The 23,625-nt window shown below is 39.4% G+C and overlaps 1 protein-coding gene across 3 annotated transcripts in view; it reads right to left on the bottom strand.

The window, feature by feature from the left end:
- Positions 1 to 315: 315 nt before the first annotated feature.
- Positions 316 to 23,625, bottom strand: part of RIMKLB (ribosomal modification protein rimK like family member B) — a 45,570-nt gene continuing 22,260 nt past the window's right edge. For all 3 annotated transcript variants that reach the window (XM_050972359.1, XM_050972352.1, XM_050972356.1), the window contains exons 4-7: positions 13,300 to 13,530; positions 11,285 to 11,371; positions 8,177 to 8,380; positions 316 to 6,717 (exon numbers count right to left, since the gene is read on the bottom strand). In XM_050972359.1, coding sequence (XP_050828316.1) covers positions 6,254 to 6,717; positions 8,177 to 8,380; positions 11,285 to 11,371; positions 13,300 to 13,530 — 986 coding nt within the window. In that variant the 3' untranslated portion in view covers positions 316 to 6,253. The remainder of the gene's footprint in view (positions 6,718 to 8,176; positions 8,381 to 11,284; positions 11,372 to 13,299; positions 13,531 to 23,625) is intronic.

Below are 23,625 nucleotides of genomic sequence, written 5' to 3'. Positions count from 1 at the left end.
CTATTCAAGTTCTACATTTCCTCATACACTAGGCAAAGCACTGGGCACAACCAAGATCAACACAAGGCTTTGAAAGCCATTCCATCAAGAGGAAGTAGCAAGATCTGTAAAACTACCTTTCAAGCAATATTAAATAATAAAACTTTAAACATTAGAGAATGCAGTAAATTTTGGTAAACTCTCCCCACCAAAGATGAATTGCAGACTCTGCAAAGAACTAGTACTGTATTTCTTTCAAGAAAATCTTCACATAGTATGTATCTAAAATCAGGTTAGAGATGCAAAACTGTGATCCAACAAGAATTAATGAATAAATCTGAGGAAAAGAAATTTTTATTTTTAGACATTATTACAAACCCCAAAAGACACCCAACCACATGCCTGAAAGTGTTACACCCGTGTCCTATAGCAGCTGATGCACAAAAATATACACAAATAAAGGAATAGGCCTGCCCAATGCTGAGACGCAAGAAGTGGGTGTGTCTGAAAGGAAAAAGCATTGGAAACATAAGTATAACAGGTTTGTAAAATTACCTTGCAAGTAAAATTAAAAGACACAAATTATACACTCAATTATACCAGTGAAATCTGATATCACTCCACTGACTTTCACAGAGTGATTCCAGGTTTATCTCAGTGTAATTGAGAGCAAAATTTGGCTCTAAAATTATTCCCTCCCACCTTAATTTGAAGCTACAATTTGTTACATTGCTGGTAAGTTTGCTTTCTTTCAGGAAAATAAAAACTGAGACTATGAAAAATTAACCATTTTACGCTGGTATAGAGCAGTTATTATTGTACACAGAAAAATAATCTGAAACAAGTGCTAATTCTTTACAGATGTCATGGGAAATATAATACTGCATCAGGAAACTTGGAAGCCTGTTTGTAGGCTAATATTCGTCAACTTGGAAGGGTATTCCAATTGTCTGATATTCTACCTCTGTGTAAAATACAAGATTCTCCCCCTTTAATTAAGTAAAAAAATATTAAGTACCCAGTACTTTTACATTGTTTGAGATTAAGGGAGAGAGTTACCAGAGAAGTATAAAATGTACAAGTGCTTTGATACAGCAGTAAGGGCAAGATAAAATGTGTCACCCCATCCTCCACAAACAGAAATCATCAGCTCAACAGTCTTTTTCTGCAGCACACATATTCGTCCATCTGTCCTCTTTACAGGATCCTGCTCTATTGAATTTTAATAGAATTAACATTCTTAGTACTAGTTTTTCATTCCTATCAACTACTTAACTTCTGCAGATATATTTTATGTTCATTTAGCAAATGGAAAGCAACATATCTATCAAAAATCTCAGCTAAAACAGTACACTTGAAGACAATCTAAAACTGATAAAGAGGAAGGGGAATTAATGTCTTACAAAACTATCCCTCATACAGTTGCACGGGGGACTCACTTTTGTCTCACCTCAGCAAAGCACAATGACAGTTTTCTTACAAGACAACAATCATAAGGAGGGAAATAAGGAAGTAAAGCAGGGTTTTCTCTAAATCCAGTTAAAGAAATCATTCAACAAGTATCACCAAAATGAACTGATGGAAAGAAAGGAAGGCAGACAAGTTAGCAAACTTATGAAGGTTAGAGTAAGAGCAGAAAAGTGTCAATTTACCTGACAACAGGTCGGTTTTGGATGTCACCAAACTGCTGCATTTACCATTTTACCCGCTTGCATTACTGGGGGGAAAAGTTTAGGAAGGAACATTCGCAAGGATTTTTCATAAGTTCTCACTCTTGCCATCGGAAAGGGGAGAAGGGGTTTTCTCTGGATTGTTTGACTTTTTTGGCTCCTGAAAAGTTTTGCAAAGAACAGTAACAAAGTGTGAACTGTTAGAACACATGTAAAAAAAGGGAGAATAAGTCACCCAAAGCAGCACAACAGCAAATCCCACCCAAAATCCGCACAGTTAATTTATATCATTGTTTTAAACAAATAAACAAAACAAAAAGTTTCCAACTCCAATTAGAAACATGGGAGGCTTGGAGACTTCCAACAGCAGATCCACCATCAGAATGCTCCAAAAGTCACCCTCAAAGGTTTTAAGAAATAAAACAAAGGAAAAGGCAGCAAACACCTGGTTATAAATACTGCAGTGTTCAGTTTAAAACAATTCCTAAAACAGTGAAAAAATTAAAAATTAAAAAAGACAGTAGCAACAGAAGTTACCTGTCCGAGCACCTACTATTCCATAGAGAGAACAGGAGTGGGTCGTGTGTCTCACACCAGCCATAAAGCCCATAAACCTTCTCAAAAAGAGTGAGCCATGAGAAAGATACTGTACAATCTGTTTTCAAAGTCTCTCTAAGCCCTTATGGTCCCTTATGTATTTAACAGACAGATTTTTGCAATGAGGGAATTTAGCAAGCGTCACTGGTTTCATTTGTTGGATTTTGTAGTCCGGTATAACATCTGAAGAAGTATCTCCTTTGCGTCTGACATACCCAGATGTTCCAGAAGTTATTTCCTGAGTAAATATCACACAGCAAAGATAGCACACGAAGTGGGAGAAAAGGCTTCTAGACTGACCGTCAAGCTCAGAACAAAAAATGTAACAGTCAGTGTAAACATCAAGCATTGACACTGTTTTACAGATAAGGTGTTGTAACATTACAAGAAAAGATTTTATAAAACACATTAAAGCATTAAATACAAAGATTAAGATACAATCCATACATTGACAGCAAGACATCAATTACAAACACAGTAAGCTGAACAGAATAAAATCTCCAGTGTTACAGAGAACAAAATTTCATCAGATGTAGTTTAAGAAACTTATTCTTGCAAACGAGTTTCTAAGTGGCTCTTGTATCGCCATCAGCTGTATTGGCACCACTGTAATCCACCACTATGTTGATCATTTTTTCAGCACATGCTTCCAAACCCACATATGGAGGTAGTGTTAGTGCAACTGTATGGAAATTTAGCATGTGATTTTTCAGCACACGGAACTGAAGAAAATAAAGTGTATAAAGCTGACATCTGTGGAGTTCACCTTCAATGGGAAACACTATCCTGGTTTCCACGGACTAGTTTGTTGGTGTTTTTCCCTTTGAGTAAAAACACAACACCCCCCTTTCATCCCCAGGCCATTCTTTGCATTTCACTGTTTCAGGAGCAATGGGTTAAGTAGGGAGTAAATACATGAGACAAGTGTGCCCATTTGTACAAATGAACCCTCAAGCAAGGTTTTCATGCAGCATCAATACCCGATATCCAAACACATGCACAGGATGTTTCAAATCCTGTCTCCCTCTGTGACCACTATGCATAGACTTATCTCCAACTAGTAATGGAAGCACCAACCAGAGGAGCAACTTATCAGAAGGGAGTCAAACTGCAAATCTCTCAACCTACTTGGTCTTTTTTAAAAAACCCTTTAGTTTACTTCACAAATTTTACAACTGTGAGGTGTAACCTAGACATTCTGAAAGGGTGCTGGAAATGTAAGGTTCCTGTGAGCTACAAGATACTATGGGGACTCAAAAAACCAAGCCAGAATATTTAGTTAACTTTCATCTAAAAGATGTTTCCTGTGATAGAAACACAGAGGCCTTTGTATACCAACTAGCACCTGTTTACTCCCTGCTGTTATTCCACATGTGCTCAATGTATGTCACAGCTAGAAAGGGAAGGATTGATCCTATCAGCCTGTCAAGGAATGCAGGCACCTACCAGTAAAAAGGAAGAGACAAAAAAAGAAAAAAACAACAACAAAAAGAGAGCCACCCTCCACCCAAAATTCCCCTTGGATAAACAAGCAAGGGAAGTAGAGCTCTTGGAAGAGACAGTTTACTGCTCAGTGACTAGAGAATTAGGTTACTTTCATGTTCTGCCATTCTGTAACTCTTCACAGAAATTGAAGACCTTTATATTCTTCAGGTATAACCTGTGCACTTGAAGGCTCAGTTAGAAGGATCTGAAAATACCTTTACTGCTGAAGATCTTTTTTTTGCTGGACCAGCTGGTCCACCCTCCTGCTTAACACCAACAGTCAACCTTTCACTTGATTTTAATAATAATATTTAATTCTACAAAAAAAAAAAAAAAAGCCATTTTATTACATTCCTTTTAAAATAAAAAAACCAAACTGTACAAAGAAGCATGATCAAACCTCCATAAAGTAGGTTAATACTGTTCTGTTTATTGCCTCTTGAAGACTCTCTGCATAGTGTCCGTGAGTTGTGTTTAAGGTCCAAGTGAAGGTAAAACAGCAGAGCAGCAGAGAGGTGAGGAAGGGCCACAGAGGTGGGCAGTGCAGAACCTCAGAGGGTACATGGGACATGCTCCATCAAAGTATCCAGAAAACAGCAGCATTGCACACACACAACCCCCCTCCAAACAAACCTATTTTCACAAGATGATTTTTCAATTGTAAACGTTTTACTTTTTGTTTTTAAAAAAGAGGCTTATCTTTATATATATATTTATATATATATATAGTTCCGGGGCTTTAGGAACCCCAAGAATAAGAGGGGAGTGAAAAGGGAGAAGGAGGAGGAAAAGGAGGAGGAAGACAGGGACTGAAAAATGGACTCAGTATCTGTTTTGGTTATCTGTTTTCCAAACCAGCTCAAGGCTAATGACAAAATGCACAGCCAGAAGGATTAAGGAAAATCAGGAAGTCTGGAAAAAAATTAGGAGCTAAACAGCCAACACCCTCAAAAAAACAAAGCAAAACAATTGTGCACACACAAACACACACGAGTGTGTGCACTCACACCACACACATGTAAGGGCCTAGGATCAATCCCTTAATTGTTTGTGGACATAGGTTATTTTTTTTTCTTTTTTTTTAAACTCTGGCTGAGCTCTCTTTTTTTTTTTTTTTTTTTTTTTCCTTCTTTTTTTTTTTTTTTTTTTTTGCCTTTTTCAAATCTGCCACGTTTTCCAAAGCTAAGAACTGAATATTTCTCCCCAGTTATACTCTTTGGATTTATGCCAACATCAGGTTTTTATGTTCAGTGGGGAAAAAGTAAGCCTGGTAAGTACTGTATGAACTGCAGCTTTATTCTAAAGTTCTTCTGGATGACTAATCACTTTTAACCAGCTCTTCCCTTCTTCACACCTTACCACATTCCTCCCTCCAAAAAAAAGCAAACAAAAACAAACAAACAACCCCCCACCAATGTACAGGCTATAACTCAGTGTTTTCTTAACAAACAGTCTGCGGTGTTTTCACTTTGGCCACTGTTAAAGATGCAGGCATAGAGAAGGGAGTGTTGGACTAGCATGTATTAAAGAAAAAGGAACATTAACATTGCAGATCTCTCTCAGAAAGACTAAAACACTAACAAATACAAGTCAATGCACGTTTGCTTTAAACTAGTGTAATTCTTTTTCACATTTTTAGATTAAACATCATTTTGCATACCAAACATTACAGTGCTGTTTATCTCCTCCAACCATGCAAAAAATAGTTAAAAACGTGCCTCTTCTGCCCACAAATAGAATATGGCCAATTCCCCTATATACCTTCCAAAAATCAGGATTTGAAATGAGAAAAACAGAAGTATCCTCCTTTAAAACCTTTATAAAGGAATTTAGACACAAAGCTGCCACTTAATACCAAGATGGTACAATTTACAGATTTTTACAGAAAGTTCACATTAAGTCAACTGACACTTCTCCCAGCCTCATCATTTGGAAGGCTGTATCCTGCAAGGTCAGAAAGCGATGACTTTAAAAGGATCCTGAACTTACAGCTCCCATCTGCAAGAGTAGGAACAGTAGGTGTCCAGGAATTTTGAAATACTTGGTATTTAACACCTTCAACTCACATAAAGAATTTGAGGCACTCAGCAATTTACAGGATCAAGCCTTACAGAGGTAGAAGAGACTTAACTGGTGCAGTAATTCACAGAAGTTTCTAGAGAGCTGCCAGACAACTTTCTGAAAATCTTCAAGTGTGAATCACGCTTCAATGCTTGCCTGTGAAGACACATGAACTGCAATATATCTGGGGACCAAAGCAGCATCCAAACAGAATTGCTGCTTGGCTATAACTGAGCATCTCCACTGTAAAACTGATGAAGAATGAAGACAATTTAATGTTCTGCAAATGAGCAGGGACAGCAATCACAGCACGTGTGCCTTTTACTTTTGCTTTCTCGACTGACACACCCACCCCCCTTTCCTCATTCCTCTGAGCGTCTCTGATAAACAGCATTGCAAGTTGGTTTAAAAAAAAAAATTTACAAGAGAGAGTTCTGTTGGTCACCTATTTACACGTGGCATCACTCCACAAGGAGCTTGATCTCATTGGCTAGTAGCTGGTTCATGTTGAAGAGAGCCCCCGGGAGCTTGGTGAGCAACTCTCTCTCCGTGGTCTCAGGGTCGCTGTCGACAGAGCTGGAGCTAGCACTCATGTTGTCGACAGCGGCCCCAGCTGGAGGGCCCAGCTCTGGCTCGCTAGTCTCGCTGGCCGTGGACACCACGGAGAGCAAGGACATGCGCCGCGTCAAGCGGCCGGGGGCCAGCAGAGAAGCGGCATAGTCCGCTATGATACCAGCTACATCTAAATTACAAGCCTTGTCAAAGGCAATGAAACCTACATTTGCATTGGCCTCGCAGACGTAGAATGAGCCGTCGTCCTTCATCAGCAGGTCAATGCCGCACACATCCATCCCCAGGATGTTTGACACTTGGACTGCCAACTGCTTGCCTTGTTCGCTCAGCGAGCACATCATTCCTACACCACCTGGAAAAAGTGAAAAGAACTTGCTGTCTGCACTCAGGTCGCAAGGGACTGACATCCTTCTCAACCGGGCCATGCTTTTCGATTGGGAAGCTTCAAAGTCAGCCTGCAAGCACTGCTGATGACTTAGAAAGTGACCTCCTTTCCACAGTGACTACTAATGAACTTGATGCCACACCAGAATTTCAAAGGACTCCGACCTGCCTTTGGCAGGTCAAGATTATGATTTGTTTAAAAACAGTCAAGCAGTGACTTTTTAGCCAAGAAAAAATACACATTTTTATGATCCCAGGATATTAAAAAAATGAACTAACAAACCACCCTTGTTCATTCTAAGGTAGAGGCTTTCCTTACATGTTTGTACGTGATCAGAAGAAATATTTCAGCAAAATTAAACCTAGAGCTCTTGGTAAGACTACAGCTCTAACTGAGGATATAATTGAGAGGAATGGGGATTAAGACATTATCATCTGCTCACATACCTCTCTACTTGCTATCACAGGTTACTGTCTCTAAAGCAAGAATTAGTGAACATTTATGTCTGAACCTCAGCTCGTCAGGTTCACAGTCTATCACCTAAGTATTAACTCACTGAATCTTCATCTATCACAATAGTTAAATTGAAAAATAACCCAAATAATAAGAAACAAACAAAAAAAAGATTAGCAGAAAAATCTTTCAGGCTGTATTCCCCCTGGAAATCTTTCAGGCTGTATTTAAGAAGGAAGTAAAATCTCTTAGGCATTTTAACTAACCAAAACTGCACTATACATGAACACATTTTATCCCATCCCTGCTCAGATTCAGTACAGTTTCAGCCAGGCACATTCAAGCGTCCTTCCTCCTTTTACCCTCAGAAACCCTCAAATCCAACACCCAAACCTATGCAGAATCTCAGTTCTGAGCATGCTACCATCAATGCAGTAACCTCCTCTTTCTCCCAGATATGGTCCTTGCGGGAAGAGGTAGCATGGAGGAACCTGACAGACTTAAGGCAGCACAGAAAATGAACAGTGCAATCCAAGTGATAATTGCCTTCAACAGCTTCCTCACTTAACATTTTCTTCTACTCTCTTGCCAAACAACTGACTCCTCCACCTCTCTTAAGTGTTGCTTTCTGTCTTCCTTCATTTTCTGTTCCTCTCAACAGGATGAAACAAATGATAACATAGCATTAGCATCGAACTGCCACTACCACATCAGTTGCTCCATTTGTGTTCTAGAACTTTCCCCTGTTTGTCATCATCCCATCTATCAAACGCTTTGAGCAAAGATCATCTCTCCTTTTCTGTTTGCTCAACATGCTTCTTACTTAATCCTTACTCTTGTGTTTCCCCTTTAAACCCTCAGCAGCAAGCACAATGAACACAAAATAACACCTGCAGCTTACTTCAATCAGCTTTGTGATTTTTCAACTGGGTTGAAATATTCTGATCAAAACTATGAGCAATGCTTTTCCTACCAAGTGAGCAGTTACTCTGCATCCTCCCATCTGTCGAGCAGCGGAGCATGGTGCCCACCACACGGCCTCCCACTACGATGACGCGCACATCCTTGCCATGGGACTCCTTAACGTATTTTTGAAATAAGTACGGGGCATCGTGACGGATCAAATGGCTTAGGTCTGCCAAATGGTGCTTGTCTCGTGCCAGGAACACAGCTTTACCTGTATGGGGGAAAGAACATCGGGGTGTTGAAAGCAGCTACCCATCTGAGCTGCATCAATGATTCAGCACGAGAAAGTAAAACCTCTGACCGGCACACTGCCCATTCTCAGAGGCCCCATCTGTAGCTTATATCCATTTACAAACTCTTCCATGGACAAGTGTTCCACTGATTCAGTGCGTTTAAGTATTCAAGTACGGACAGAGCTGAGGAGACATGAGTTTAAAAAAAAAGAAAAAGAAAGAAGCAAGGAAAAAGAAAAAAAGCTTTTGATAAAGGAGATGGTCTTGCAGTTTCAACTTCTTTTGGTACAAGTCCTTAGTGAGAGGAAATAAAAGAAAAAAATACTGAAAGAGCAGCCAACATGTAATTAATAACAATTTTGTTCATCCAAGAGGACAGGACCCACAGCCTACAGCTTTGACACACAAGAACCAACAACATGAAACTGCTGAACACTGGGCATCTAAGAACTCTGAAGTCTCTAGTGTGCCACTGCAGAACCACCCACTTCTCTGTTAAGAAGTTCCCAAGAGCTGCTCTTCCCAATACTTAAAAGGGCTCACAACTCCAGAATAAAGTTTGCAGTGGAACAACTACATTCAGAGGAAAACGTTCCACTCCACAGTATCCAAGATAATTTAGCAGAAGATTCCACAAGACATAAAATGAATGGATTAGCCCACAATTGAAAAAAACCCTCTTGACAAATCACTAGGTTTTCTGCAAGAAAACATCAGTAGGACTTGGATTTTTTAACCTAAATGAAGTAACTTCATTCCCTTTTATTTTTAGACCACACCAAAGACTTCTTTGTTCTTTTCCAGTAGTATTCATACTGGTTAAAGTCATCCCTGAACTACTTTCTATCCAATTTCCAGTCTCACAAGATTGCATCTCTTGCCATCTTTACCTACATTTCCCAACTTCTTTTCCCCTTTCTTAAGGGCTCCATGTCATATTAGATTTATGTTTTGCAATAAGGCTGCACACTTTACCTTGAAGCAGAACTGTCATTCAATTCTGTTACGGCACTAACAGAGTACAAACATAAATTGATAAACTGTCCTCCTTAAGTAAGAGAACAGAATTGCAGCAGTAGCAGAACTAGGATAAATAATGTGTAAAGAATTCCACCAAGTGGAATTCTATGCCCTTCTACAGCAGCCTCTGTTTAGATAGGACTTAAGGTCTCCATAACACAGAATACTGCTTGAGGAACATGGAATTTCTCACAACAGAGACATGAGAATGTAAGCTTAAAATTCACAAAAAGAAAAAACCTCCATGTCCTTTCTCCCACTCCAAACTTTAACTCTTCTACAGGCAATTAATAATCCTACAGTACTCCTGAAATGGAAAAGGAAGAATGATGCATGAAGAGGAATCACTTAGTTCTTGCAAATTATCCAGCATCATGACATCTTGGTAAAACCAGGATTGGCCCATTTGCTGCAGCAGCAAACTGCACAGAAAACTGGCCTAGAAGAGTGTCACTTTTACTCATCAACCTCTAACCACATTTGCCTATTTATTTTACATATAATTTGCAAATGGATGCTCTTCAATTAATTTGAAAAAGTTTCCCCAACTCTCTTAATGTGAAAAGATATGTACTTTCCATAAATTTGCATTAAAATGCCTGGAGTTTAAAGTGCTCTTAAGCAAAACTTGTAAACAGATTTACAGGAATCCTGGCTAAAAAAGGGAGAAGAAAATCAATAGCTGAAACTCTACAATTATTTAGTAGATCTTCACTAGAGGCAGTGTTAAGTCAAATCTCCTGTTTCAGATATTCCACAGCTGTCAAAATCACCTTGCTGCAACATCAAACTCCCCACCTTGGCTTTAGAGCTCCACCCACACTCTAAAACCACACTAACAGGTATTGCTGCTATCAGCAGCAGGTCTGATCTTCCTCAGCCCCAGTGTTTTACTCCCTTCCATTACATCAACACAAGCATTTGTGCAAGTGCTAAGTCATGTTAAAAATTAACTGGAGTAAAAATAACCCATCTAGGTCCATTTGACATCAGTTCCTAAATCCATTTACTACATGGTTACAGAAGCACTCATGCCAGCAAAAGAGAAGGATCAGAGCCGCAGAGAGTGAGAGCAAACTGATAGCAGAAGGGAAGAAGTGGTGTCCTCCAGTTATGATTTTGTTTGAAGTAACTCCTGGTTTTGTGCTTTAACTTCAGTTTTAGTCTCTTTATAGCTCTAGTATTTATTCAATTTGTTTTTAAGTATATTAAAAACAGACGAACTTCCGGTGCAAACAACCTCTGAAATTGATTTAAACATGGTTTCCTTTAGTAACCACTATTTAACACTAAATTAAGTTGATGTTTGTTTTATATTCAACACTTAAAACAAAAGACTAGAAACAGAGCAATTTAATCTGAACCTGCAGTAATACCACCGACACTGTCAGAAGCATATTTCTGAAAAACAGAGATTCAGTTTTACAAACAATATGTAAGATTTTAATTAAATCAGAATCCTAATTATAGACAAAGTTGAGTGGAAAGAAGTCACTGAATGAACTGAGATTTCATTTTTTAGGCCTATTTTAAAACATCCCTAAAATCCACGTAGGCTTCTTTCAACTTCACCAAGTCCAGACCTCCCATTATTCCAGTTCAAAGCTTTCCTCATAGAAGTCACCGGTGCACCATAATTTTGAACGTTTTGCCCCCTGCCTTTGCAAGACTGGGTTCTACTATAACCTTTTCCCAGTGCTGCAGCCTATTCAACATTCAGCATTCAATGGTGGTAGAATTTAGATGGATTGGAAAGAAGTCCAACACCTAACAGACCTTCTTAACTGTCATTCCTTGATGAGACAACATCTTGGAGTGCTGCTTAGAATGCTCCTTGCCCTCACCCCTGACCTCACACCCACCTCGATGACCCCGCGTGTTCTTCACCACCATAGGGAACTCCAGCACTTCCGCCTCATCAATCATTTTGGAAAAATTCTCATGACCACCTGGCAAAAAGAAAACCAACAACATTATGTGCCACCAGTCTGACGTGGCCAAGTTTGGGATGTAATTGCCATACACTCCTCCCACCCTTACAGCTTAGATAATGCAGAGAAATCATCAGTTAGGAGGACCTTGGTCATGGAGCACAATCAGACTTTGAAGGTGTTTGTGAGGTGTGGGATACCAAGACCTACTTCCTTTTGAACTGAAGACACAAATTGACAAAGGCCTCTTGATCACAATCCCAAAAGGCTCAATCTGATCTTCCAAATCCAAATGCCCCAATTCTACTATCTTGTTTCAGTTTATCCCTTTTACTTTATCAACTTCCATCTTTTCAAAAGTCTAACAGAAAAACAGCAGACACATGACACTAGGAACAGTTCCATCCAAACTACTAACCAGGAAAGCAACACAGAACATGATGAGAAGGCATAATCCACAGAGCAGTAACAACCTAGACCTTGTCAGTTCACCTCCCCACTTCTGAAGGCTTAAGTCTCCTATATCTCATTCTTTCTATATCCTGAAGTAGTACTTCAACCTTTTAATCTCATTGCATCTCTAAGGACCTTAGAGTGTAGCTTTTACTGGCCATTCACACAATTATGGTTGATACTTCAAGGTTACTTGAGTTCAATTTAAAGAAGGCTGACCACAGCACAAGAAACACAGAAAAGTCAGCAGACAAAGGGACGAGCCCCCTCTAACACATCACGCAGTCAAGTGCAGAAGTCAAGTCAAGACTCAAAGTCACAAAGCCAGCAGCAGCCATCACGACCCTGCCATGGAGTTTAATGCATGCCATGGAGTTACATGTCATCCAACACACCCTGCTTTACTTGGCCAAGACATCTCTCACTGATGACTTGATACTTGTGGTTTAAAAAAACAAAAACAAAAAGAAAAGAAAGTCATGCTTCTGTCAAATCCCAGAGGAAGACACCAACAGAAGTGGGAGGGAGTTATGATCAAACAGGTATGTTCTGCAATTATTAAGCATCATTCATGGTCTCTCCATCCCCCAAAAAATCAAAAACTCATTCCTTTCTCAACAAGTTAGTGCAACCACATGTACAAAGAAAGGGTATGTTTCTTCTCAAATGTGTTTTCATGGTAATTGATGGAAACAGTAACTCATAGTAAATGACAGAAATCCATGGTTTTGTCAATTTTTTTTCTCATTTTGCCATGTTCCCATTATAAAAGCCTATTGATGCAATCACACAAAGGGGAGGAAAGCACTGGTATTCCCAGAAGAAACAGAAGGTTGAGAGGTATCTACAGTTCTTTAACAGATTGTAATTAAAAGCAGAAATAGCATCAGGGTAGCTCAATCAAATGGTTCCTCTAATCTAGCACTCTGTCAGGAACCAGAGATACCAAAGATTCCAGAGGCAGGCACAATAAACTATAATTAACTGTTTTGGCAGGAAACAAAGCCTAAACTACTGTTAAAAGGTGAGCACAAGGGCTCATACTCCTTGCTACTCTTGTCCTTTCACAAAAACTAATGTATTTGCAGACACTTTTATTCATATAGGAGTTTAATCTACTTTCAGGTTGTACCAAAGTCTAGTTTCCTACAGTACTTATGACATTTAGTACTCCAAGCTCTTGTCTGTTGTTTTGGGCAACTGGAAAAGAACAGAAAGTATTATAGCACTAACAGCCAAAGTCAGTTACTAGGAAGGCTGTACTCTTTCAAGTTCAAGTAATTTTTTCAAAGCATCAAAATCTAAACAACAAAGACAAAACCAGAATCTGGGTGTCACGACTTTAACTTCCTTTTTGGTTACTCAACACTTAGCTGTGGAACTGGCCTCATGTTACTTAAATTTCTATGGATTTCCAAAACTTACATCTTTTGCACTGCAAAAGCACAAGCTGTCTAGGCAACTATGCTACCTTTTTGATCCAACAGCCTTACCATATGAAAAAGTGTCTGGAAGAGGCACACCATGGCCAGCAAGTTCTTGAAATGTCCAGAACTTGTTGACACAGTTGAGGATGGCTTGAGGACGATTCATCAACCGACAGCCCATCTTCTCTAGGTGGCGAAGGACTGTGATGTCGCTGTCACTCTGGACCCAAGGTGTTGGCACACGCACAACCACCACTTGTGGGTAAGCAGTAATGAGCTCCCCTTTCACCCGGAGACCTAAAGAAGGAAGAGAGAAAAACATCCCAGTCTTAAGTCATAAGGTCTCCAGGAGAAGGTAAACAGGCACAGAAATACTACACTATCTGTGATCAGAGATACCAGACTTCAACAGTGAGTGTTAAAACAGCACCACTCTCCCTAGCACGCATCTTGTCAGCTGTGCTGTTTAAGAGTGACTCATGTCACTCTTAAATCACTTAAAACTAGGACCAAGCAAAAACCAGACTTTATTAGGGCATACAGTCTTGGGCTCCTTCCCAGGATGATGGACATTTGTTTACAGGTTGACACTCCACCCTTTCTATGGGTGTAAGCTGCACACTACACTCACATCAGCTGTGTCAACAGCTCAGGAGGTTCCTGCCTCCCACCGCTGGTTCTTGCCTACAGGATGCAGTTCATACCTTTCCCAGTCCCAGCTGTATTGATCCCTCTGTTTGTGGCACCACGTTACACAACATATTGCCAAAGTAACAGAGACTAGATACGATCCTTAAAAAAACACAAAAAACCAGCAGTATTTTTAACAGGTCAAGTAATTTCAACAATCTGATTTATATTAAATTAAGTAGTCGGAAATAATTTTATCAGCTAACAGGGAAGCACCCTGTGACAAAGGCAGGAGCTAGAAGGAAAGCCAGCTTTGCCACCAAGATCAATATTTTACTTAATCATGACCTATAGTTTTACAGGCTAATTCTCTGAAAAAGAAACACTGAAAGAGGAGCTGTAGGAATAGGCATATGACAGGATTGGACAGGCAGGCATCAAGCTCAATGGAGATAGTCTGGCATTTGAGGACGGGAAAAGACAAACAAGGTTTGATATTTACTTTATTTGCCTTATGTTCAAAGCAAAAATTTTTAACTTCAGCAAAAAATACTCAGCTCACACTGCTGTCAGCACCTTAAGGGTTTAAAAAAAAAAAAACCAAAAAATTGTGAGCTGAGAAATCACAGTGCATCTGCTTCTTGTGCCTACCAAAGGCCACCTGTAACTTGTAACATCTAACCAAATTTTATTACCTGATTACTGTATTCCAAAGATGCTACATTACAAATACAGACTTTCATCTACTCTGCATGAAGGCACCTATTGCCAAGCCATGTATTTCATTTCAAGGTGCGTAAGAATTAATTTAGGGAGAACTGGGAGGGAGGGGGGAGAGAAGAAGGGGGGTTTCCCCCCCTCTGTACTTCCCTTTTTTCTTTTCTTCTCTCAACCAGGATGTATTTTAGACCTTGCATTAAACATAATGAAGCAACCACCTAACTCCCAAAATGGAAGTTGAAATGTGCTGCCCAGTCCTCAGGAGAACACAGAATCACACTCTGGAAAGGCCAAAACAGAGCCACGTCCAATACAAATCCCTTTTTCCAATCCCCACAGCCATAATTGCACAGAGATGAGCAAACATAAGCAGACGGGTGCTCTGGCTGCTCACCTCATTAGCACCAAGCACTGCCGCATTGCAGCTGACATGACTCGCGTGTTTAAGCAAGCAGGCTCCAGACACACACACACACCCCATTTCAGAGAGGCATCTCAAGCAAGATTAAAAACAAGACACTGCTACAAACCTAAGCAGACTGTGAACAGCACAAAATGGACTACCATCTCCTTTAGCCAGAAAAGGAGTACAGATTCAGCAAGCAGAAGATTTTTTTTTACTTATTAGTCAGATTCCACCTTACACATGTATTTTTCTATTTAGGTCCATGCCCAATTACACCCACTTTTTGCCAATGTAATTGCATGCACATCCTGATCCGCATGCAAGCTGTGCAACAATCATTCTGAAAAGGACTGCATTTTCTACATAGCCCCAAATTGCCACCGTTATCTGTGTTGTGAACCAAAACGACACAGTTTCCAATTCATAATCTCTCAGTCTATTTTGTAGTTTTGCTTTAAAGTCACGCCACATGCTGAAGTTTTGCACCATGGATTCTGAAAAAGAAAAACAGCAGTTTGAGGAGATGTGTTTGTCTCACCTGGAATTCTTCTGAGTACCTGTGTAAGAACTGACTATCAGACTGGTGTAAATTTAGCCAGATCACCATCCCCCCTGAACTGACTTTGGAAGTACAATGATGTTATCAACAGAACAGTCTGAGCTTTTGTTTCAGATTCATTCATGTTCTCTGGTCTGGATACTGTTCTCCCCAGAACAAAATTTCTCTCCTCTTACAGAAGGCAGTTTACAAACAAAAAGAAGAGCTACTAAATGAAATGTATAATTTGAATCACTACTACTGATATGCACCATAAAAATTAGCTGCAGTCTCCCAGCAACACAGTGCTGCAAACAGAAGCAGCTTTATTATAGTAAAAAGGAGAAGCAGATTCTGCCATTTTGGAACAAGCATGCATTCAGCATTCCATCTGAGACCCAGCAGTTAACAATCAGGTTAATGGTCATTATTGCCAAGTGGTTTGATAAAATAATATTTATTCACTGTAATGTGCTGAAAGCAGCAACATAGAAGATACTAATGTGTACAGGTAATTTTTTTCCACAGGACTGATTCATGAATCTAAGAAGAATAAGGGGAAAAAAAGACTACAGAGATGTTACATAGTGATAAAGAGGTAATTTTTAATTTTTTTTTTAATCATAAATGTTGCTGAATTGAAAGAGACCCACAAGGCTCATCATGTCCAACTCCTATCACTGCACAGAACAGCCCAAATAACCACACCACGTACCCAGAAGCATCACCCAAATACTTCTTGAACTCTGTCAGGCTTGGTGTTGTGACCACTTTCCTGGGAGTTCCAGTGCCAAAACACCCTCTGTGTGAAAAAACTTCTAATATTCAAACTAAACCTCCCCTGACTCAGCTTCAGGCCACTCCCTCGAGTCGTGTCACTGGTCAGCACAGAGAAGAGATCCGTGCCTCCTGCTCTGCCTCTCCCCACAAGGAAGACACAGACCATCAAGATCATCCCTCAGCCTCCTCTTCTCCAGGCTGAACAAACCAAGTGACCTTTTTCAGTGTCACACACAAAACTGCACACAGCTGAGATGAACCCTCTTTTCTTTGCAGTTATAGGGTCATCCTGATCCCAAAACAGTAAAGCAGGTTACACTCACTGTTGCCTGTGGACAATGAGCTGACCTCACAAACACAGAGAAGGCAGACACTCAGATCATACAGGAATACATTGACAAATAACAAGTTAATCCATTCATTGACATTTTCAGTGGATGCCCATGACACTGCAGACACAGCAAAGAGACAGCTATACAGTACTCTGAAGTACCAATAATATAAGCCAGGAAAGGAAAATTCAAGCTTATCCAATACAGTGAACTTTCTCATCATACAACAACCATTTTACCAGAGCCCGAGGAACAATTTTTTAGGTTATCACAAAATATTTGGGTATTCTTTGGTTCTATGATGCAAAGACTCATGAGTTGGAGCATCACACAGTAAAAACAGATGTAAACCCTGCTCTTGAACAAGACCTATTCTTTCACTCATTTCCAGCTGTCTTTGTTCTTCCTCTGCAAGCTAAAATTCTCCAAAATGGAACATGGTACGCCTATAACATTAGACACCAATCATCACAGCATTCAGACAAAGTACAAAAGGAATTTTTGCAATGTGAACTGTAATCACCTGAGAATACATCTCACCAGTTACACCATATCCCTCAAAGTCAGAGCCTCAAGTTTCTCACAAAAACAGCTCAAAGTAGCACATGATAGAACTGAGTGGGTAAATGCATGATTATTCATCAGTTGGCCCAGACACTCCTCCTGCTTTTCACTCCCAAAGAACAGCAGGCAAGCTTAAAATGCAAAGCAGCTGGTCTCTGCTAAAAAGGATTATTTTGACCCAAAAGGTAGAAGCCATCACATGACTCTTGAAAACCACAGAAAACAGACAGAGAATTAAACTGTACTAAAGACAGAATAAAGAGTGAGAGATGACTTCTGCTGTTACCTGTGAGATCAGAAGATGTGCATCTACACCTTTAGAAAGTTCCTGAGACACTAACCTCCAGCACAGAAGAACCTATTCACATAGGAAAATACTCAGGATGACAGATGTCTCTCAGATACCTTAGTACAGTTTTAGGGCGGACAAACATACTCTGGGAAAAAAACCACAATGATGGGTGGCTAAAAAGGATCGAGATTTCAAGCAACTGTGTGTGGCTTCTGAACATTTTAATTCACATCCAAGCAATATTTTAAATTGCTTACATTTTTGAAACTCATTATATTCCATTTGCAGCCTACACAAATCCCTTCCAATCTCTACAAGACTCATTCATCAGCAGATTAGTAACTACTGCAAAGCAATAGCTCATGTCCAGTTTGCATGTTACAAACAACTGTACTTTTAGTTGAAACAATGCAAATGCTTTCACAGAAAGAATGTAGTTTCAGAATGTAAGTCTAAGATCTCCAAGACTGTAAGGACATCAGAAGTATTTTCAGATGCTTTATATATCTAGTTATAGCAAACATCAGGCACTTTTAATAAAAGATTAAACCTTAGTAATATTAAATAAATTTATAAAAGACGAAGCTTTTCACTGTGCCTGGAAACAGCTGGTACACTGCCTTGCTGCCCCCATGGAAGCTCATGACCTATCAAATCCATTTCTGATCAAACAGATCAAAAGAGTAGGAATGAGGCACAAAAGGTGCATCTCTCAAATTGACTTCCTATATATATTTCACAGAATTTGTCTGAGAATTGTGTGGCTATAAGAAGTTCCCAAACATGACAACACAGGTAATGTACATGTAATTCCATGTACAACATGGGTAACTAGGAAAAAAATCCTCACTCTGTGGCCTCAGCTGCCACAGGCTGCCATTGTAACTTCAGCGACTCTGTCTCTAGCAAAACCCCCAATAAACACCACCTCTCTGAAATACATAAGTAAAACAAAGCAGGAAAAAAGTGTTTCAGTATTCAGACAGATCCGGTGTGTGGAATACTTCTAACAGACATACCAGCACATAAGTGGTTGGTCATCGTGCATTCAGCACTACAAAAAATGAAATCTGAATCAAATTTCACTAGCATAAAACACACTAGCTCCCACCACATTTCCAACAGGAGCTAGCAGGGTCTGGGAACTTCCAGATATATTACCCAGATTTTTCCTCAGAGATCTGTAGGCTACCCTGAAAGTCTCCAGCTCTCAGAACTTTGTTATACAAATTTATTCATCCACCCATCCATGGAGCTGCTAACGTTTCCCAAATGAACAGTCACTCAGCAAGCAGGCTATAATGAATTCAACTCAGTCAGCTGGGAGAAACAGGCAAGCCTTCTACCACACAAACCTTTCCTCGTATTCTGATGATATTACATCCTGCTACTTTGCTCTTCACAATTCATCAGTTGTTCTCACAGACATCAATGAATTTTTCTACAAGCCTGGACTCACTCCTGCTCTCAAATCAGTGCATTCCTATTTCATTTGTCCTCCCAATATCTGTCACCCACAAGACACTGCATAATATTTGCATTAAATCATTATAAAGTGTTTAATAATTACTTACAGTTTACTTGCAGGGAATTATATGTGTTTCACCCTAATTGCCATGTTAAAGCAAGCTTAAAGCTCAGAAGGGAGATATCCCAAACCTAAATAGCAGATTACTGCAATAACAAGTTCTACATTCCCTCACTAAACTCCATCACAACTAAATCTCTAAAATTTTCAAAACTCAGCATACTTCAAATATATATTCTGCCAAGACTGTGTCAGAACTAAGGAATAATTAACAAAAGTAGAATTAATATTCATGAAATACTACTCTATATCTCAAAAGCTTGCTGCTGTATTAATTTAACTTTATGTATCTATCTTATAACCCAACTATAAACAACATAAAATTTCCAGAAATTGGGTGATAAACTTTTTTTTCCCAACTTCTTTTTTCAAACTTTCTTTGAAAAACATAACTTCATTGAAATATGTAAGTATTTTGAAGCAATTGGCAATTCCTGGGGGTTTTGCCAAAGACAGAGGCAGTCACTGAAGTTAAATTCCTCTTCTGAGAAGTGGCTGCTTGTGGCAGCTGTATGCTAGATAAAGTATCACACTTCAAATGCAATTTTATTTGAACCAGAACTTAACCTCTGAAAGGCAGCTATGCACTGAAATTTTAGAGAACCACAAATTTATTAACACCAAACTGAACTTCCCCCTTTGAAGTTGCACAGGAATTTTTCCTATATCACTTATCACCTGACAGCCACAGTTTATTAGTCTGAACATTAAGTTGTCACAATTCCTCCAAAATGTCACTGCCTGTAAAAGCCTCTTTGGTATCTAGTATTACCAAGCTATTTTTTACTCTATTGTCCACAGAAACAGACTTCTCCAATAGTTCTGCGCTGACTGTTTTAAGTTCAAATTCTCTCCCTTCTTATCCCACTCACTAGTTTTTTCAAACCAAATTAACAAGTGCAAACATTCAACCCTATGTGTTTAATATGACCTCACCCTACGTCTCCACAAAAACTTAACCAGAAAGGCTTTCCCACCAAGATACACTTCCATAGCTAGCAGCATCAAGGAAATCACACAGAGCAGAGACAAAACTGATATCTCTAGAACAGTACTACGCCACTGTATTCTGAAAAAAATGTATTTTGGAAACCAGGAGCTGTAAATTTAACAAGCCCTTATGATGAAACCTTTACCTAAACCCACTGCTCAGCACAGATCACACTTCAAAAAGCAGACATCTGTTTATAAGCCAGACAAGACATTTTAGTTTCTACATGGTTTAGGTGAGGCTTCTTGTATCTCATTAGGACTTTTGTACAATAGTTCCACAAGGCCATCTCAGAACATTCCTGGGTCAAATAAGCATGACTGACAGAGTTTTAGAAGTCTAAAGCATCCTCAGCTGAAAGAATGTCCACTTGGGGCAGGTATCTGTCCTGTATCATCCATCCAGAGCCTACCAACACTGAGAACCTTAGAAATAACAAGTTCTGGAATCCCTTCCCCAACTCAAACACAGGAAGTCATAAACACTAAACAATCCCATCCTAATTCAGTGTTACAGAACAAGAACAGAATCATAAAATCATTAAGGCTGTAAAGTCCAACTAGTAACCCAGAACTGCTAAATATATGTAAACTAACCTTACTGTAAACTAACTCCACTCTTAACTCAGACAGTCTTTCCCATGTTTTACATATGCTGTTTCTGTTCATTCTGAATAGCAGGTGAAGAAAAAAAGTTAAGGATACACCTGAAAAAAAAGGCTGATTGAAAGGATCTTTCCAAAAGCAGAAAGAAATCCCAAGGAAGGTTTCAAGCAACCCATAACAGGTTCTCCTCCCATCTGAGATTAATCAGATTTTTTTTTTCCTGTAGTATCAAAAACTACTAAATACTTTTAAAATGCCTACCATAATGCACCTCATCTCTGCCTGCTACCAAACAATACCTTGTGACACCAGGAGATGATGTTTATTTACTTAAGCAAAGTGCTGAAGAAAAGTGGAGAAGCATCCAATGTGAGTTTCAATTTGTAATGAAGACACAGACCCTTCATATCTGTTTCCCATAACAGAAAAGATACCTAAAAGAATGTCTACACTGTCAAAAATTTTTAATAAATTCTATCCAACTCCCTCTCCTTTCCAATTTTTCCTAAATATATTTAGCCGAGCCTGGATTCTGAGGACTGGAAAGATCCCCTCAGTTTATTGTTTTGACCTGTCACTGCAGTCTAAGGCCTTCCTTGTCAAAACTGCATTCAATTCATGAATTGGAAGCACTTATTTTGGAAACAAATGTATCCTTCTTAAAAGAAGGAATTTAGCTGTCGTGTTTTGGGAAAAAAATTAAAACTGACTCTAAAGCTTGCAGAAATAATATCAATTCCTGTCAATTAGGAGAGTCTGTTGTTTTAATGTGTCAGAGAAAAACTTGTACTTGAACATACAGTATACAACAGTTCAAGTGTCATCCTGAGTACAGTATTTTCCTCCACGAACACCTTCAGTCCCCTAAAAAAGTTGTTCTAGACCAAAAGCTGTAACCCAAAATGTCTTAAGTTTTGACAGATATTAACCATACACAAATCAAGAGAGAGAATGAAGAAATCCATTTTTCCTACACCTCTGTAAGCAAACTAACTGAGCTTGTCTCCTCTTTCTCACTTTAGAGGGTTAAAATATACTGCAATAGCTGTATAATGCCCATAATACAGATATAACACTGCAGTATTATTTTGCACCTGATCTGGATGCAGAGGCTTCCACCTAGTCACAAAAACATGTCAACTAATTAAGATACTTACTTAGTATGCTCCCTAATTAATACACTCCAGAAAATCTATAACTTTCTTGAAAGAAAATGTTCCTCATAATTACACAGTCCTTCCAACCAGTCTAGTCAAATAAAAAAATTATGTATTGGTAGTACCGTACTCACAGATGGCATGCTAAAGCAAGTAGAAGGGACATCCCTCCCACTGTCAGCTTGTTTTGACCTTTGAAGGCAACACATTTGAGAGATCAGCCAATTTACCACTAATCCCTAGACTGTAGGGGTAATTCTGTGTTTACCAATCCCTACAAGCTGGTAAGTACCTTTATAAACATTTCATCTACACTACATATTCTGAAGCTCTCTTGTCTGAAATAATCACATGCTCAATTAACAAAGAAATAAAAACCACTAAGGGTCTACAGCTCTCATCACAAACAAGTCAATGGCAGAGAAGAGAAACAAAAGCTTTTTTACCACTTCAGGTATGATAAGTCTCCTTAGTTCATTTAGCTCTTCCACAGATTACTCAGCCTTTAAATATCTGCAGATTACATTTTTCCTCAAGTTCTTCCATTTTACGGCAACACAATCATGGAATTTCATTACCGAATGCCACTCTTGATCTGTTCTTAGTTACTGAATTGCAATTTATATTCATTCCTAGACTCTGCCTCTAACAAAAAGATTAAAAATTCTGAAAGGAAAAGGTCTGACAGCATGCTATGAACCTTGGAAGACCTAAGCAAGAAAGGGGAAGAAATGAGCACCTCTTTAGAAATTCCTGTGCGGAAGAAAGCACTCACATAAGGTTGTGGTTCTAAGACAATTTTGACTTAAATCCTGTTGCTGCCAACAACAGTTGGCAGTTTTACTCTCCAGCTCCATGCAATCCTATACAATGGCATGTAGTACCACCCACTCCCTATCACTCAAACACAGATCCACTGGTGAGCTGGTAAGCTTCCCTCACCAGCAGGAAACTCTTCTGTTCTTCTGCGGAATTCAATTTCTTGCAGGTGTTGCAAGCTGAACAAGCTCACTGCAGGATCTGATGAATACAGGTGTCAGTTGCAACAGAGAAATCTGGATCACCACAAGGACAGCAAGGATCTCAACAGTTTAAATTGTCAAAATAGTGCTGTTTTGAGATTAGAATTATCTATAGTGGGGTGGGTATTCTTTCTGCATTTACAACTCGATGGTCACTATGCTAGCCCAGCCTCCAGTTTTGTAAAACCAAACCAATCACGCTGATTTCTGCTTCTCCAACTCCTGTCCTATGCAGGTAATACATTCTCCAGTGGCTTCCACTCTCTGAAGTTAAGAAAAATTTGCAGCAAAACTGCTACAAAGGCCCAGTTGCCAGAGTTCTTCGAGCAGGACTAACAATTACAAGCAATAAGACATGCAGTTTACATGTACAGAATCCTTTCTGCCTGAAACCAGTGAACTTATTCAACTCAAAGCATCCACAAAGGGCATGCACTTTCAGAATCCTGCCTCACCTTTAGTCCCAAGCATGTAAGGAGGAGTGCACAAAGAACCATTTCAGTCTTAGGCCAGAATGATCCTGGGAAGATTGACAGAAAAACAAAAGGAAGCAGGATATGAACACGCACATTTCAAAAATTTCCAGTCAATACTAAGTTATTTCTCCTTTCTACCTGCACTTGCCATGACTTCAACCCATAATCCCTCCTCAGTTGGCAGCTGGATAGTTTGCATGCCTGAGGTACTGTGGTGAATGGATAAAGGCTCTTTTAGAAGGACAGACTGTGAATATGAGAAGGGTTTGTGCCCCACACAAAGGAGCAGAT

The sequence above is a fragment of the Serinus canaria genome, chromosome 1, assembly GCF_022539315.1.
Source record: "Serinus canaria isolate serCan28SL12 chromosome 1, serCan2020, whole genome shotgun sequence".
In the NCBI taxonomy this organism is placed as follows: domain Eukaryota; kingdom Metazoa; phylum Chordata; class Aves; order Passeriformes; family Fringillidae; genus Serinus; species Serinus canaria.
The sequence above is the reverse complement of the archived record's forward strand: the minus strand, read 5'-3'. Positions and strand labels throughout refer to the sequence as shown.